At 46.1% G+C, this 19,037-nt stretch overlaps 1 protein-coding gene across 2 annotated transcripts in view; it reads right to left on the reverse strand.

The window, feature by feature from the left end:
- Positions 1-565: 565 nt before the first annotated feature.
- Positions 566-19,037, reverse strand: part of NKAIN4 (sodium/potassium transporting ATPase interacting 4) — a 103,740-nt gene continuing 85,268 nt past the window's right edge. Inside the window, exons 6-7 of one of the 2 annotated variants that reach the window (XM_053394489.1) lie at positions 5,969-6,053; positions 566-3,480 (exon numbers count right to left, since the gene is read on the reverse strand). In XM_053394489.1, coding sequence (XP_053250464.1) covers positions 3,471-3,480; positions 5,969-6,053 — 95 coding nt within the window. In that variant the 3' untranslated portion in view covers positions 566-3,470. The remainder of the gene's footprint in view (positions 3,481-5,968; positions 6,054-19,037) is intronic. The other variant, XM_053394491.1, reaches the window with a different exon arrangement.

The raw sequence follows: 19,037 nt of genomic DNA on the forward strand, positions 1-19,037 counted from the left end.
AGGGCTCCGAGGATTAGAAAAGTTTTAAACTCATCCAAGGGAAGAGCTCACCTGATGTTTTCCAAAGGGAAGGGACCCCCTGAGATCTTTGGTGGGAGGGTAGAAGCACTGATAACATAATTTTTGTTCCCTGGTATGTTGTTATTTTTTGAAGGGTGCATTGAAAACTACAATTTCCAAGGGACAATGTAATGAGATGCACATGTGCCATCATCACTCATCAGCCAACAGAGCGCTTGGGGGAAAGGTGAGTCCCCACTCTGAGAATTATCCAAGAAAGCTAGTAGATACCAAACTGATTTTGAACTGAACTCAACTGAGGATGTTTGCAGAAATGATTTGGCTGTGTGGAAAGGTGATTCCAGAATCCTAATCTAGCCTTATTTCCAATCAGAGAAAAAATTGCAAATGGCAAAATATCTGCCTCCTCCCCTCTCTAGCAATTATTCCCTCTCAGCCGTGCTATGGAGAACAGGATTGTCACCGTCCCTGAGGGGAACAGGAGAAGACAATATCTGTGATGTCTGATCAAAACACACTTGAGTGATGGACAAGTCAAATAAGGTTTGTGTATTTAAAGCATTAATTTATTAGAACAGTAACAAAGAACAGAGAGAATCATGCTAATTAAAAACAAACGAACCAAAACCTCCTACTGTCTTCTAGAGGACTCCACCATGGAGCCCTTCACAGAACACCAGGCCAGATCACATGGAAATGTCTGCTCAACCAAACCAACGCAATGGGCTGAATGGTGGTCCCGATCCTTGGCACCCTTGCGTCCTGTGCCACTACGACGATTTGCTTGTGTATTTCCTTCGTGCTTTCTCATTGGGCTGTTGTGGTCCTCTTCAGAGGTGTGGGCATGCAAGTCATGGCTGATGGTCACTAGCATAACCCTATAGGTTATATGGCTTAATGGAGAGGGCAGAAGCTGTCTGCCCGTGAATGTGGGCTGTGGACACACGTGTGGATCTTCACTCTTAAGAACATAAGAAGAGCCTGCTGGATCAGGCCAATGGCCCGTCTAGTCCAGCATCCAGTTCTCACAGTGTCCAACCATAATGCCTGTGGGAAACCAGGGAGCAGGACATGAGGACATGAGTAACTGTACCCTCTTGTGGTTTCCAGCAACTGGTTTTCAGAAGCATCCCTGCCTCCAGCTGTGGCAGAGGCAGGGCATAGCTATCTTGCAAGGCTGGGAAGAAGGGAGTCCTGAAACTTGACTTGGCTCTTAGGTAGCCCACAATCCGATTCACACAATGTCATATTTGAGCATCGGTCGCCTGGCTTCTCAACCCCAGAGAAGAAAGTTAAGAATAAGCGTCTTCCTTTCTCCTTTTTAGCATCTGGAAAGTCCTTGCGATATGACTGTTGCAGATGAACTTTTTATTTTTAAAGGCACATGTGGGTTGCCTATGACAGATGCAGGGTCTTAGCGTCACAGCAGACGGAGCAATTCTGCAGAGAGGCGTCCTTTTGCTTGAAACACTTGCCGCCTTGCTATGCATCAGTATTCTCAAAAGGCCACTTGGTTTTGCAGACAACAGTCCAGAGCTCAGACCTTTGCAAGTGGTCAAGTTGTGTAATAAAGTCGACTCCCCGTCCCCGTTTAGCACAAAGGGCATTGTCGGTGGGCATGATTGCAAATCGAGAGAGAGCGGGTGTAGGAGAATGTGCATGTGTGTGTTAACCAGAAAATGTTCTGCTCTGCTTCGGCATCCATGGGATCCAAAAAGTAATAATTGGGGGGGAGGGAGAGGGAAACTAAAAAGTATTGACGACTGAAGGAGACCTGACGGCAGCTTCAGCGCGGGATTGTGTTCTGGGATGAGGATGGAAGGCAGCAGGTAGACATGGCATGGAGCAGGTGTGAATTGTAGAGAAGAAGTAGTGCGGGGACAGTGGGAAAGGGTGGGAGATGGAGCCATTGGTTTTGGGAGGGGGCTGTTATACAGAAGCGAAAGAACAGGAGAAAACTCTCAGCCGCAATATATGTGGCACGTGACTTTTTCTGTGGACAATGGGATAAGATGAGCTCTACTTAGGTCAGTCCAAAAGTCCTTCTAGTTGAGCATCCTGTTTGCTCACACTGGTTGATCAGAGGCCTTTGGAAAGCCCCCAAGCACGACGTGAAGGAAATAGTCTTCTCTGCTGCCCCCCAGCAACTGGAACTCACCAGCAAGCTGTCTCTGAGCCTGGAGGAATTTTGACATGACTGACAGCTGCTATCAAGGACATAGCCACCCATGAATTTATCTAATCCCTTTATAAGTCCACAAGGATGAAGAAAACATTCGGACAAAGATCAATCTCGGGATCCTTCTAGCACGAAAGGCTCGAGAAATCTGCCATGGCCCATGATATCCACGGACGATCTATATGTTTGTGGAGATCTACTAAGCGTGGGATGTCTTGTTACAAGTGCAGAAACTCGATGTCTCACAACCTTTTTGAAACCGTGGGGTAGCTTTGTACAGCATTGCAGTTAGAACGAGGTAGGCCCACCGAAAGCCAGCTAAAAATAGCTTTGGAGAATGGATCCAGCAAAGGGGCTTGCCAGGTAGCCACCCAAGCAATAGACCATATGGATGGAACCTTTGGTCCTCCAGATATAGCTTAACTACAGCTCCTATCATCCCTAGCTATTGGTCATGCCTGCTTGGGCTGACGGACATCATCGTTCTCCACATCTCTGCAGACCTTAATGGATGAGGGTACAGAGAGACAGAATAATATAGAACTGGGTTCTAAATAGTTTCCTATGACATCTAAAAAAACAACCACCACCAAGGAATTTCAACCAACACATTGTCCATTATGGGAAACGGTAAGGTGAAACAGTTTGAAGTGGGTTTGGAGTTTGGGGGAGTGGGAAGAACTGTAGAGAAAGAGGGTGGGGACAAATGCAGAATTAGTTGGCCCTGCCTGTCATTGGCTCAGCTATGCTCTCTAGCACCACCTACTGTTGGCCTCCCTATCTTCCACCCTACCTATCTGAATCTCCACTGGATCAGTCCATTTGTCACAAGGAAGTGGAAGCAATGATACTTTGGAAGTGAACCGCACTCAAGGGCGCTCCTAACGAAAAGTGAGTGCTACAGAGTCAAGTGGAGATTCTCCAAATACCTTCTTCTGATTCTCAATGGAGTGGTGTGGGGAAGGGAAACAGTATTTCCTCCCCAATTCATTCATTCATTCACAGCAAAACCTGCAAGTCCACTAATGAGCTAGCACATTGAAGAGACATTGGTATGAGTGGCTGGCCAGCAAAACGATATTTGGGCCTGAATGCCCACTTGTCAGAGTTCAGTCATCTTGTTGTGTATGTGCGTATCTGCATGTGTGTCGGTGTTTTTGTGTTCTTTCAAGTGGAATGTAGTTTCCCATCTTTTTGCATCTGGGACATCTGGCATTTTGGGAATCTGGATGGATGGTTTCAGTCTGTCCAGAGTCTGGATCCTTGTCACTTACGCAGGCCTGCAGAAAGAAGGAAGGAAGGAAGGAAGGAAGGAAGGAAGGAAGGAAGGAAGGAAGGAAAGACATCGGATGAGAGCTCAGAATATGGCACATACTCAAAGGCAGTTGTCAGGGTGCCTTTCCTCGAATACCCTCCTCCCACTAAGAGTATCTAAATTGAGTAAAGTAAGGCATTAACAGGGCATGGTATATTATAGAAAGAGCCTTTCTCTCTCTGCCGCACCCCTCAAACACCCTGAATTCTGCCTTTGTTTTTTTAAAAAAAGAAAATTTTTATGTAAAATATATTTTAAACAAAAACATGTATATATGAAATATGCAATATGTAAATTCAGCACGTGTGTGTGGCCATCACTGAGCATGGGGAGGGGCAAAGATGGCAGTCAAGGAGCTATGCAGGCCAATGAAACCCCTTCCTCTCGTCCCTTGGAAATCCCGCTCAGCCTCCATACCATTTTCAGAGAGTGCACCCAGCATGGCCCCTCTACATTACAATTGCAGTCCTGAGGACTGGTAACTTTTTAAGCAGCAAAGCAAACAACCGAGAAATAAGTGCAGGTTGAGGTTATTGAGGTGCTGAATTCTGAACACGTTTCTGTGCGATTGTGGGACTCTCACAACACACACAGGAGGTATAATATTTCTTCATCTGCATGCCTGCATGTACCACTAATTAGGCAGGTGGTATTATCGTTTTAAAATGTATCATCTGGTTTTCACTGGTATGTCCCAGGAAAGGTTACAGCATTTTAAAATTCCGAATTAAAATCAGAATAAGGTGGGGTCCTGAAGCACATATCTCAGGCTAGGGTAAAGAGGTGCATCTTCAGAAAATGCTACTTATTACTAATACTACTAGAAAAATGCCTGTTGTTCTACCTCTCAGGAATCTCCCCAGGCCACAGCGCTCTTCCCCAGCCTCCCTCCCTGTGTGTCTCTGCTCCAGCTTGCCACTGACACATGGACCCCAGACACTCTTACTCCATGTAGACCTTCATAGGATTGTCCTTTGAATCTACACTGCACCTCCAACCCAACCACACACACACACACACACAAAAGAGAACACCCCCCCAAGTACATTTTGTTCTACTTCAGCTTTAAGCTTCCTTCTGCTGGATTAGTAAATCAAGGCGCTGCCTCAGATCCTCCAAAGGCATTGCATATTCCCTCCTTGCAAAACCTACAGTGCTGGAAATCAATATTTAATCTCTTGCCTCATCAATCTAAACACGGTGACAGAATGGGGGAAAATGCAGTTCCAGACCGAAAACAAAACCCAAAGGTGCTGGCGTTTTAAGAGATGACCTCAGGCCATTTTTGCAAACTGTTGGCGCCAGTCACAAAATGAGATTTCGGAGCAACAAAAGCAAGAACTTCTTCACACTAAGCACAATTCACTTACGGAATTCTCTGCCACAAGACGTAGTGACGGCCACCAACTTTGACATCCTTGAAAGGGGATGGCCACTTCAGGGTGCTGGCCTAGAAGCGCCATTGGGCTCTGCTTAGGTTCTTGTGGTCATGATGGTTGTATGGTTCTCCCAGGATTTGAGGGAGAGAGCCTTAGACTATCCATGCCTTGGGAGTTTTTGCAACAAGAGGCAGTCCGGATGAGCCCTTAAATCTTAGCACTGCCCTTGTAGAACTCAACAGGGAAGAGGAGGGACATAAAATCAGGATTAGCTCTGGCTTCACCTACTGTTGGCCTCCCTGTAGGGACGCGGGTGGCGCTGTGGTCTGAACCACTGAGCCTCTTGGGCTTGCTGATCAGAAGGTCGGTGGTTCGAATCCCCACGATGGAGTGAGCTCCTGTTGCTCTGTCCCAGTTCCTGCCAACCTAGCAGTTCAAAAGCACACCAGTGCAAGTAGATAAATAGGTATTGCTACAGCGGGACGGTAAACGGTGTTTCTGTGCGCTCTGGCACTCGTCAGAGTCCTCCGTGCGCCAGTAGTGGTTTAGTCATGCTGCCACATGACCCGGAAAACTGTCTGTGGACCAACGCCAGCTCCCTCGGCCTGAAAGTGAGATGAGCGCCGCAACCCCATAGTCGCCTTTGACTGGACTTAACCTCCCAGGGATCCTTTACCTTTTACCTTTTTACCTTGGCCTCCCTGCTACGATCAGTCTCCAATCATAATGGGGTATTCGTGGTGGATTTATACTGGAGTGTACAAACATCATTCCACTTTTTAAGTTGTTCTCCAATGTTTCCCCAATGTTGCAGCGTTACTGATGTTTGGAGGGCCAGTCTTGCATTACTGCATAACAGAAGCAGGACGAAAACAGACCTGGGAATATTTGTTGCAGGATTCCAGCAGGGAACCCATGGACCATGCGCCAATTTGAAACAGAGCAGCATGTCCACCCTGAAACCTTTCCAGACACAAAGCAGAGAGTCTACATATATCTGCCCCGGTTACCATCCTGAGCACAAATCATCCCGAATGCACAATTGGAAAGACGTCTGGAGGGGCCCATACTTACAGGTATGTCTGCTTGAACAAAAGGTTGGAGGGCTTTTCATTGACATGGTAGAGAGGGAATGGGTCAAATCCACCAATGAAATCAACTGAAAGAAAGAAAATCCAAAACTCATGCATAAAACAATGGTGTGGTTGAAACAAAACAGAAGGAGGGTGAAGATGGCAAACAGTAAACCAAAGGGTGAGGAGTGTGTGTGGAAAAGACCAAATGCAAAGGTGCTCACTAGCAAAGCCTGAGGACAGAATCCTGCCAAATTTAAGTGTATGCACACCTTGGTGATTTCAATGGGAGACTAAAGGACAGGCTTCACTCGCCTCCACTGAAATTAAATGGACGTAACTATCCTTAAGGGACACGGGTGGTGCTGTGGGTTAAACCACAGAGCCTAGGACTTGCTGATCAGAAGGTCGGCAGTTTGAATCCCCGCGACGGGGTGAGCTCCTGTTGTTCGGTCCCTGCTCCTGCCAACCTAGCAGTTTGGAAGCATGAAGTGCAAGTAGATAAATAGGTACCACTCCAGCAGGAAGGTAAACGGCGTTTACGTTCACTGCCAGAAGCGGCTTAGTCATGCTGGACACATGACCCGGAAGCTGTACGCCAGCTCCCTCGGCCAATAAAGCGAGATGAGCGCCGCAACTCCAGAGTCGGCCACGACTGGACCTAATGGTCAGGCGTCCCTTTACCTTTACTTTTAACCATCCTTAGCTTTAGCTAGTTTGTTCCCTGGGTTACTTGCAAACTCCTATCAAGAAAGTCAGAGTGGTGTAGTGGTTAGAGTCTTGGGCTGTGACGTGGGAGACTAGGGTCTGAATCCTCCAGTCAGCCATGAAGCTCAGTGGATGACCTTGGGCCCATCACTGCCTCTCAGTCTAAACCTACTTTGCAGGGTTGTTGTGGGAGATTAAATGAGATGGGGCAGAACCACGTTCACCAACTTGAGTTCCTTGGGATATAAATGCAATAAAATAAATAAATACTTAAAATGGAAATGCTGGCAATGTGGACTTCCAGGCTGGAACAACCGTCCAGGACTACAGCATACTTCTTTTGGTCAGGCACCAGTAAAACCATCCAGAAAGGAATTGCTTCCTTTCCACAGTTATCACAGTGATGAAATGGCTCAAGGTTTGGGGTTCCAGCCCAGCTGCAGGAAGGTCTGAGAGGCCTTGGAGTCTGAGAGCAGCTCTTGAAGTCCTTGTTCCTCTGGCCCACCACAAGCACATCCCCAGCTCCATCTGGTACGCAGGCTGAGACCCTCCCTGCCTGTGGACTGTCTTGCCAGAGTGGTACATGCTCTGGTTATCTCCTGCTTGGACTACTGCAATGTGCTCTACGTGGGGCAACCTTGGAAGGTGACCCGGAAACTACAACTAATCCAGAATGCGGCAGCTAGGCTGGTGACTGGGAGTGGCTGCCGAGACCACATAACACCGGGTCTGAAAGACCTACGTTGGCTCCCAATACGTTTTCAGGCACAATTCAAAGTGTTGGTGCTGACCTTGAAAGCCCTAAACGGCCTCAGCCCAGTATACCTGAAGGAGTGTCTCCACCCCCATCGTTCAGTCCGGACACTGAGGTCCAGCTCCGAGGGCCTTCTGGCGGTTCCCTCACTGTGAGAAGAGAAGTTACAGGGAACCAGGCAGAGGGTCTTCTCAGTAGTGGCGCCCGCCTTGTGGAATGCCCTCCCATCAGATGTCAAATAGATAAACAACTATCTGACTTTTAGAAGACATCTGAAGGCAGCTCTGTTTAGGGAAGCTTGTAATGTTTGATGAATTATTGTATTTTAATATTTTGCTGGAAGCGGCCCAGAGTTGCTGGGGAAAACCAGCCAGATGGGTGGGATATAAATAAATTATTATTATTTATCCCAACTTCCCTGTCCACAGTCTGAGCTGGTCAGACTGTGAGTCCTCTCCAGGAGCGATACCCACCCATCTTCCTAAACATACACACTTCAGTAGCCGGCCTGCAGCATTTGGGTGCAGAGAAGCATCCATAAAAATAAGCAGCTGGCCTATTATACCAACCTATTCCCAGAAACTGTGTCTGTAGCTCTTTTTTAAAAAAACAAAACTGCTTTTTTGTGAATGGCATTACAATTAGGGTTGTTGATGCGTTATGCTGAACACAGGTTACAAGCTATCTCTGCACATGCACAAGTTTTTGTGTGGGAAGGTGTAAGCTTGATCATTGGCACAGCTTAGTAATAATAATAATAATTAATAATAATTTATTATTTATACCCCGCCCATCTGGCTAGGTTTCCCCAGCCACTCTGGGCCGCTTCCAACAAAATATTAAAATACAATAATCTGTCAAACAGGGCTGCCTTCAGATGTCTCCTAAAAGTCTGGTAGCTGTTTTTCTCTTTGACGTCTGATGGGAGGGCGTTCCACAGGGCGGGTGCCACTACCGAGAAGGCCCTCTGCCTGGTTCCCTGTAACTTGGCTTCTTGCAGCGAGGGAACCGCCAGAAGGCCCCCGGCGTTGGACCTCAGTGTCCGGGCAGAACGATGAGGGTGGAGATGCTCCTTCAGGTATTATTATTTGTGTGGGGTGTGTGGGGTATTAGAGGAGGGGTAGTACCTCTGGTGGGGGAACATGTCATGGTGCTTCAGGAACAGTTTGTCCACCTTTGGTCCACATCCTGCACTTAGCTGTCACCTATGACTCATGGAAGCTGCCAACATGCGAAAGCCATCACACCCCAGGAAATGGCTTTGACTGGCTGGCTAAGTGAGGGTGGCCGATGGGTCTCAAACTCTCAGTGACTTAGGGACTTCCCCTGCATGAGAAGACAGGCTCTGGTGGATTGAGCGGGCAGGAGAAATAGTGGGTCCAATCGTCAAGAAGGTGGTTTCTGTATGTGATGTAGGGGGAAGTGAGGGGCAGATGGGGCCCATCAACCTGGGAAGGAACCTGGGAAGAAAAACTCTGAGCCTAAACCTCTGCTACTGCGTGGGATATCTTTGGGAGAAGAAAAGGTTAACCCAGAATGGAGTCCCTAAGATGGTTGGATGGTGCCTCCTTCTGGCAACTCCTGCTGCTTAGCTGGTGCCAATCATATTGCTCTACTCTCCTTTGGACCACACCAGTGAGGCCAAGAAAGGAGTCTTCCCTGGGGAGCCCAGGACCTCAATAGACACTGCCCAGGTTTGCGCCCCGGAGAGGTCACTTTGGTGCTGCTAAAACAGCAGTTTGACTTCACCCCCAGAAGCGCACTCCATTGTCTATTGAGACAGACGGATGGCAACAACAAGTATGCTGGGAAAGGGGGCGGGTGGCCAATTGAAACCCTGAACAGGCCAACTCTATGCTGCAACATTACAATGCAGGTCTCAGTTGTTGAACTATCACTCCCAAACTGAGTAAAGTGTGAATAGCGGGTTGCGTTCTTGTTTCCGCCTCCCACCCCCACTCCACAATGGCGTGCAAATTGTGTTAGTGCCTGGCAAGGCACCTCTGCGCTTATAACGACTTCCTGCTCCAGAGCAAAGGAGTGTTTTCAAAGAAACCCACAAATGGGGGAGAAAATTAAAAGGCAGCTCAAATTGGCTCAGGTCACTGGAAGGCTCCACTGCTGAGAGTGTGAAATATTGATGGTTTGTCAGTGTTAATTATTGAGGCTGGCATTTCGGAATTGGAATGCCGGAAGAGGGGAGGGGGAAAGGATTTGCTGGGGATGTGGGGGGGGGGGCGCTGAAATTAGCTGCTGAGAATTTCTCAATAAATCACTTTCCCCCCTCCAGCTCGGTGACATCTCTTTTTATTTTATTGGCTTTTCTCTTGAGATTCACCCTCCCTCACCTAGCCTGATCGACCTCCTCCCCGCTCCCCATCAAAGTTACTCCTTTTATTGCAAATATATAGCCATAGTTATTTTAAAACAAACTATATATATATATTCTAAAACCACAAAATCCTTTAACCAGACCACAGCCAAAATTAACAATCCAGCTTTTCTCTCTAGCAGTAAGTGGGGGTTTTGGTTGATCAAATTACAAGTTATTTCCCACTTCTCTCTTCTCCATCTCTCTCTTTATATACCGTATTTTTTTGCTCTACAAGACTCACTTTTTCCCTCCTAAAAAGTAAGGGGAAATGTGTGTGCGTCTTATGGAGCAAATGCAGGCTGCGCAGCTATCCCAGAAGCCAGAACAGCAAGAGGGATCTCTGCTTTCGCTGCGCAGCGATCCCTCTTGCTGTTCTGGCTTCTGAGATTCAGAATATTTTTTTTCTTATTTTCCTCCTCCAAAAACTAGGTGCGTCTTATGGTCTGGTGTGTCTTATAGAGAGAAAAATACGGTATATATTGCTTAAGTTATAAAGTATCAGAGCAGCGTCCAGAGAACCAAAAGTAAGTGTAAAATATACACCCAAAATAATACGGTTAGAATAACAGTATGACATCGGAAGATGATCGGCGGGCAAGAATTAATTAATGATTAATGGCTTAATCGTGTCTTTATTTAAATATTAATCTGGGTTTTCGTTCAGAACAGGTGTGGGTAAACACCAAGGTCTTAAACATGTACCTGAAATTACAGGTGGTTGGAGCTTAAATGAATTTCATGTTAAAAGAGCCCCCTACACTGACAGCCCCATTACTTGGGGCCAGAAGGCAAATGTTAGGATCTCTTTTGCCTCCAAAAGGTTCTCTACCATAGAAGGCAATAGCTTGGCAAAGAGGTTGAAGGGGAGAGTTGTTTAGGACTTTGTAAGCAAGTAAGAAGACCTTGAACCCTGGCTGGTGGCATATAAGCAGCCAGTGCAGCTGCTTCAACAAAGGTGTACAATGTTGACAACATTTAGCTCAAGGCAGCAACTCCACGGCAGCATTTTGCAGTAACCACAGCTTCCAAACCACCTACAAGGGCAGCCCCACACAGAGTGCATTGCAGCAGTCAAGTCTTGAGGTTACCAGTGAACCGGCTCAACGTGGCCAGATTATGTAACTGTTTAAAATTAATCTCCCAGTGGGGCAATAGATAGGATTTGGCCACTAAGATTGCTTCACAAATTCAATTCAACGGTTCCCCCCTTGGGGAGATTTCATATCTTAAGCACATGCTTTTTTTGTTGTGTTTTAAATTTGTTGCTAGCTGCCCTGAGCCCAGTTTTCTGAACAGGGAAGGGCGGGGTATAAATAAAAAATTATTATTATTATTATTATTTATTATGCTCAAACAACAATGATAGATTTTAAGTCTATAATCAGAGTGGGGAACTAGATGTTACTGAGAGCCAGTGTGGTGTAGTGGTTAAGAGCTGTAGACTCGTAATCTGGTGAACTGGGTTCGCATCTCCGCTCCTCCACATGCAGCTGCTGGGTGACCTTGGGCTAGTCACACTTCTTTGAAGCCCCTCAGCCCCACTCACCTCACAGAGTGTTTGTTGTAGGGGAGGAAGGGAAAGGAGAATGTAAGCCGTTTTGAGACTTCTTTGGGTAGTGATAAAACAGGATATCAAATCCAAACTCTTCTTCTTCTTCTACTGGACTCCAACAACATCCCCAGCCAAGAAGGTCAATGGCCAGGGATGATGGGAGTTGCAATCTAAAAATATTTGGAGGACCAGGCAATCCCTTCAGAAGTTGATACCCTCCAGATGTTATTGGACTACAACTTTCATCATCATTGGTCATACTGGCTGGGGTTGATGGGAGCTAGTCCACCAACATCTGGAGAGTATCAAGTTGGCTACCATTGGATAGACTCACCCCACCCGAAGAAAAAAACGCAACATCTCTCCTACCTTCTAGTCAACATCTTCAGTAACGTGCAAAGTATCTTAGCATCTTCTTAAGCTCAGTTCTCGACCAAGTACAGATATATTAGCCTAACTAGAGGGGGTGGCAATGAAAGTGGTTCAAGCTGTTCATTACAGGCATTTTAGAGCGTTGTAAATTTAAAGGCCAGCTTCTGACGCAACGCCGATCAATAAAACCACCGTGAAGAACACATCTTTTAGACAGTTTCAAGAGAGATTGCTGGAGTAAGTGCTCTTTCCGCCCAGCCCAGAATTTGGAAAAGCACTTGCACTACTCCACTCGAAATAAATACAGCCACTTACAGCAATTGAACTTAATGTGTTGTTTAACAGGAGATTAGTGACCTGGCCGCAATACTTGTCGAACCAGCCAATAAACACTTAGGGCCCAGTGCAGCCCAAGCTAAGCACTTTAAACAGTGCAACCCTAAAGCGCAGTCCTCCAGGAATGAGAGCAATAAATAAAGACCAGGCTACCTTAAAGTTTAGCTCAGGTCCTGTTTGTGAGTTTCTCATAGGTGTTCACCAGGAGGACAGGAAGCTGAACTAGATGAGCCGTTGGCAGTGCCGGATTTACGTATAAGCAGGGGCGGACGAAGGCGTCGTGACACCCAGGGCGGGTGTCGCTATGTACGACTCATGCACCGTACGTAGCGACACCGCACATGTGCTGTGCATAGTGGTTTGCCGGCGCTCCAGCGCCATACGGACGTTGCTGGGATCCTCTGCTCGCGGCTGCAGCCACGAACAGAGGATCCTCTACCTCGACCTGGCCACAGTGATCCGTGCGATGGTCACCTCCTGGCTTGACTACTGTAATTCGCTCTACGCGGGGCTGCCCTTGAAGCTGTCCCAGAAACTCCAGCGGGTGCAAAATGCTGCAGCGAGGCTCCTCACAGGGTCTCTGCCATGGGAGCATATTCACCCAGTGCTTTTCAAGCTGCATTGGCTCCCGGTGGAGTACAGGGTCAGATTTAAGGTGCTGGTTTAAAGCCCTTCACAGCCTAGGACCCTCGTACCTACGGGATCGCCTCTCCCGGTATGCCCCACAGAGGACCTTCAGGTCCATATATAGCAACACCCTAGAGGTCCCGGGCTCTAAGGAAGTTAGATTAGCCTCAGCCAGAGCAAGGGCCTTTTCAACACTGGCTCCGGCCTGGTGGAACGCTCTGTCTCATGAGACCAGGGCCCTGCAGGATCTGATCTCTTTCCGCAGGGCCTGTAAGACAGAGTTGTTCCACCTGGCCTTTGGCTTAGAATCAGTTTGATTCACTCCCCCTCTTTCTTTTTCCTTTCTCCTCCTATGAAGAGATTGCACCCTAATGTTTTAATGTTGTATCGTAATCTTTTAAATTGTATTTTAATCAACTTAGAATCATAGAATCATAGAATCATAGAGTTGGAAGAGACCACAAGGGCCATCGAGTCCAACCCCCTGCCAAGCAGGAAACACCATCAGAGCACTCCTGACATATGGTTGTCAAGCCTCTGCTTAAAGACCTCCAAAGAAGGAGACTCCACCACACTCCTTGGCAGCAAATTCCACTGTCAAACAGCTCTTACTGTCAGGAAGTTCTTCCTAATGTTTAGGTGGAATCTTCTTTCTTGTAGTTTGGATCCATTGCTCCGTGTCCGCTTCTCTGGAGCAGCAGAAAACAACCTTTCTCCCTCCTCTATGTGACATCCTTTTATATATTTGAACATGGCTATCATATCACCCCTTAACCTCCTCTTCTCCAGGCTAAACATGCCCAGCTCCCTTAGCCGTTCCTCATAAGGCATCGTTTCCAGGCCTTTGACCATTTTGGTTGCCCTCCTCTGGACACGTTCCAGTTTGTCAATGTCCTTCTTGAACTGTGGTGCCCAGAACTGGACACAGTACTCCAGGTGAGGTCTGACCAGAGCAGAATACAGTGGCACTATTACTTCCCTTGATCTAGATGCTATACTCCTATTGATGCAGCCCAGAATTGCATTGGCTTTTTTAGCTGCCGCGTCACACTGTTGGCTCATGTCAAGTTTGTGGTCAACCAAGACTCCTAGATCCTTTTCTCATGTAGTGCTCTCAAGCCAGGTGTCACCCATCTTGTATTTGTGCCTCTCATTTTTTTTGCCCAAGTGCAATACTTTACATTTCTCCCTGTTAAAATTCATCTTGTTTGTTTTGGCCCAGTTCTCTAATCTGTCAAGGTCGTTTTGAAGTGTGTTCCTGTCCTCTGGGGTGTTAGCCACCCCTCCCAGTTTGGTGTCATCTGCAAATTTGATCAGGATGCCCTTGAGTCCATCATCCAAGTCGTTGATAAAGATGTTGAATAAGACCGGGCCCAAGACAGAACCCTGTGGCACCCCACTAGTCACTCTTCTCCAGGATGAAGAGGAACCATTGATGAGCACCCTTTGGGTTCGGTCAGTCAGCCAGTTACAAATCCACTGAGTGGTAGCATAGTCAAGACCGCATTTTACCAGCTTCTTTACAAGAATATCATGGGGCACCTTGTCAAATGCCTTGCTGAAATCAAGGTAGGCTACATCCACTGCGTTCCCTTCATCTACCAGGCTTGTAATTCTGTCAAAAAACGAGATCAGGTTAGTCTGACATGACTTATTTTTCAGAAATCCATGCTGAATATTGGTGATCACAGCATTCCTTTCCAGGTGCTCACAGACTGTTTGCTTAATGATCTGCTCCAGAATCTTCCCTGGTATTGATGTCAGACTGACTGGGCGGTAATTATTTGGGTCCTCTCTTTTCCCCTTTTTGAAAATAGGGACAACATTTGCCCTCCTCCAGTCTGCCGGGACTTCGCCTGTTCTCCAGGAATTCTCAAAGATGACTGCCAGTGGTTCTGAAATCACATCTGCCAGTTCTTTTAATACTCTTGGATGCAGTTCATCTGGCCCTGGAGACTTGAATACATCTAGACTAGCCAAGTATTCTTGTACTATCTCCTTAGTTATTCTGGGCTGTGTTTCCTCTGCTGAATCATTTGCTCCAAATTCTTCAGGTCGGGCATTGTTTTCTTTATCGGAGAAGACTGAGGCAAAGAAGGCATTGAGGAGTTCAGCCCTTTCTGTGTCCCCTGTTTGCATTTCACCATCTTCTCCTCTGAGTGACCCCACTGTTTCTTTGTTCTTCCTTTTGCTACGAACATACCCATAAAAGCCTTTTTTGTTGCTTTTAACCTCTCTAGCAAGCCTGAGTTCATTCTGTGCTTTAGCTTTTCTGACTTTGTGTCTACACGTGCTGGCTATTTGTTTGAATTCCTCTTTGGTGGTTTCCCCCCTTTTCCATTTTTTGTACACATCCTTTTTTAATCTTAACTCAGTTAAAAGTTCTTTAGATAGCCACCCTGGCTTCTTTAGGCACCTTCCATGTTTCCGTCTCATTGGTATTGCCTGAAGTTGTGCTTTTACTATCTCCCTCTTAACAAACTCCCAGCCATCATGAACTCCCTTTCCTTTTAGTATTACTGTCCATGGGATCTCACCCAGCACTTCCCTAAGTTTTATGAAGTTGGCTTTCTTAAAGTCGAGAAATTGAGTCCTAGTATGCTTGGCTGCTCCTTTCCGCTGTATAGTAAACTTCAGAAGAGCATGATCACTCGCGCCTAATGATCCTTCCACTTCTACCCCACTAACCAGGTCATCAACATTGGTTAGGACCAGATCTAAAATGGCTGTTCCTCTTGTAGCTTCTCCCACTTTCTGGACAATGAAGTTGTCTGCAAGGCCAGTGAGGAATCTGTTTGACCTTATGCTCTTGGCTGAGTTTGACATCCAACAAATATCCGGGTAATTGAAGTCCCCCATTACTACTATCTCCCTTCCTTTTGCATGCTTGGCCATCTGTTCCAGGAAGGCATCATCTATGTCCTCCGTTTGGCTTGGGGATCTATAGTAAACTCCCACAATGAGGTCACTGTTATTCTTCTCTCCCTTAATTTTGACCCAAATGCTCTCACTTTGGCTTTGAGGTTCTAAATCTTGGATCTCTTCACAGGTATACACATCCCTGACATATAACGCCACTCCTCCTCCTTTCTTGTCTGGTCTGTTTCTCTGAAATAGATTATATCCCTCCATTATTACATTCCAATCGTGGGACTTATCCCACCAGGTTTCAGTGATGCCTATTATGTCATATTTAGTTTGCTGTACCAAGAGCTCAAGCTCATCTTGTTTATTTCCCATACTTTGCGCATTAGTGTACAGACATTGAAGTCCATTAATCATTCCCCCGTGTCTCTTATTTAAGGATTTTTTCCTCCCACCACTAGGTCTGCGTGCTGTTTGCTCCATTCGGTCTATGACATTTGGATGATCATCTTCATCAATTGATAGACGCCTACCTTCAGGAGCACTGTCTCCCTCCCCCACATTAGTCAGTTTAAAGCCCTCCTGATGAGGTTTCTGAGATTTTTTGCAAAAACATTTCTACCAACCGTTGTGAGGTGCAGCCCATCGCTTGCCAGAAGTCCATCTTCAAGAAACTGCATTCCGTGATCTAAGAATCCAAACCGTTCCTGTTTACACCATTTGCGAAGCCAGTTGTTCACTTCCACTATTTTTCCCTCTCTCCCTGGGCCACGTCGTTCAACTGGGAGGACAGATGAGATGACAATTTGTGCATTTAATTGCTTCAATTTCCTGCCCAGAGCCTCGTAATCTCTTTTGATCTTCTGGAGGCTATTGCTTGCAGTGTCATTGGTTCCCACATGAACCAAGAGGAAGGGGTATTTGTCAGTGGGTTTTATGATTCCTTGCAGTCGTTCAGTTACATCTTGGATCTTAGCCCCGGGGAGACAGCACACTTCCCGAGACATCTTGTCAGGCCCACAGATCACTGCTTCTGTTCCCCTCAGTAGGGAATCCCCTATCACCACTACACGCCTCCTCTTAGGTCTGGTCGGGGTTCTTCCGTGAGCTGTCCGTTCCAAGGTCGCCTGCACATTCCCTGAAGACTGCCTTTGCTGCTCGTCTTCATATACCTGATCGACTGTAATGAGGGAGAGATCCTCAAATGGAGTCTGCTCTTCGTCTTCCATGCTAGGGGAAAGGACCTCAAAGCGATTGCGTATTTCTAAACAATCAGAGCGAACCCTGGGCCTCCTACTTCTTTGAGTCACGTTTCTCCATATATCTGGCTCCTGTGTTGGTGAACTAGCCTCCTTCTCAGGGGAGTCCCCTGTCTCCTCCTTGGTGGAGACGGTGTGCTCTGTTGCTTCCAAGAAGAGCTCCAGCTCTCTAATTCTTTGGAGCGTAGCTACACGTTCCTCCAGTTGCTGGACTTTGTCTTTTAATTATAAATTTTTTTTTTATTGCTTTTTTCCAGAATCTAAATCCATCATCAATAACACAACAAAAGCGGTTTTACAGAAAGAAAAAGAAATTAAACAAGAAAAAATTCATTTTTCGAAGTCTTTTTTTTTTTTTTTCATCATCCACTGGACTTCCCCATCTCCTCCATCCCTGCATTCTTTATAATAAATATAAACAGCAAATTAATACCTTGTTTCCTGTGTTTTTGTATTTTCATCTAATTATTCACTCTGAAATTAAAACTTTTCTCAATCATTAACTTTGTTTCTATCAACTCCGAATTTCAATACTGAAGCATATTTACCTCAAACCTTAGCAAATTTTTAACATTCATATATCTTATAATGTTTTTGTAAATAGTCCTTAAATTTTTTCCAATCCTCTTCCGCAGCCTCTTCTCCCAGGTCTCGGATTCTGCCAGTCATTTCGGCTAGTTGCATATAGTCCATCAGTTGTGTGTGCCATTCTTCCAGTGTGGGTAGCTCCTGTGCCTTCCAGTATTTAGCTATGAGAATTCTTGCTGCAGTCGTTGCATATAGAAAGAAGGTTCTGTCTTTCTTAGGTATCCTCTGGCCCACAATGCCCAAGAGGAAGGCCTCTGGTTTCTTCTGAAAGGTATACTTAAATACCTTTTTCAACTCGTTATAAATCATTTCCCAGAAGGCCTTCACCCTCGGGCATGTCCACCAGAGGTGGTAAAAAGTTCCTTCAGCCTCCTTACATTTCCAACATTTATTATCAGACAAATGGTATATCTTTGCAAGTTTGACTGGGGTCATGTACCACCTGTACATCATTTTCATAATATTTTCCTTTAAGGCACTACATGCCGTAAATTTCATACCGGTGGTCCATAACCTTTCCCATGGACTTTGTCTTTTAAGAGGGCAATCAACATGCAATTGCTGCAGGTAAAGCTGCCTGCAACCTTTGGCAAGATGGCAAACATTGCGCAGGAACCACAGGCGACTGCAGCTGTTCCCTCACCCTCCATCTTGAGAAGGTGTCGTTGGGGGTGACTACAGCGGTCCTCCATCATAAACTTGTTTTTATTATTGGTTGTTAGCCGCCCTGAGGGCGTCTTGGCTGGGGAGGGCGGGGTATAAATAAAAATTTATTATTATCAGTACATAACACTCACCAACTTTTGGGGTGTCCTGGTTTCTACTTTTTGAAAGATGGCATCTACTTTTTGAAAGATGGCATCTACTTTTTGAAATATGTGCAATGGGAGAGGCCTGACTGGAAAGCTTAAAGCCTGTTGCTGCTACACAGGAAACGGATGGATGAAAAGAAAATATGAACTGGCCTGTAGCTTGACCAATCACTGGGAAGAGTGGCAAGGAGCTAGGTGGAGTCACAGATCTTAAAAAAAAAGGTGTAGACTTGCACACGATGCCAGCTTCCATTTTGACTTGAAATGTTCATTTTGGGCTTCTCAAAATGTACATAAAGGCAAGTACGTAAAAGCAAGAGGGGTGTGTGGGTGCCAGCCTGTGATGGCGCCCACCTGAGAGGTGTGCCAGAACTGCGCTCTGTTAATTTATATGAATATTTATAGACTGTCATAAAAATATATCAAAGCGGTTTACAGCTATGAAACATAAATCCGTACAAGAAAAACCACAAAAAGTTGAAAGCAGATATTGATTAACCATGGTGGAAGGATGTATTCTTAATTGCCTGCTTTCTTATAATCTCATCTCTTTTATACACAATTGATCACTGCACTCATCTCCTCAGGAGGTTCCTTCCATATGGTGTGGAAATCAGGCCTTTGCAGATCCCTCTGAACCCTTTTATCCCAACTCGATCCCTGAGATCATGTGCAAGAGCATCACTGGTCATTCCGCGAGTCGGTGAGGCTCATTTGACAATAACAAGAAATCAAGGCTTACTACCATCATCCCTGTATTGTGGAATATTCTGCTAGCTGGTTTTCAACAGGCACCCTCTGTTCCAATTTTTAAATACCTGCC

This window comes from Podarcis raffonei, chromosome 6 (genome assembly GCF_027172205.1).
Source record: "Podarcis raffonei isolate rPodRaf1 chromosome 6, rPodRaf1.pri, whole genome shotgun sequence".
NCBI classification, from domain to species: Eukaryota; Metazoa; Chordata; class Lepidosauria; order Squamata; family Lacertidae; genus Podarcis; species Podarcis raffonei.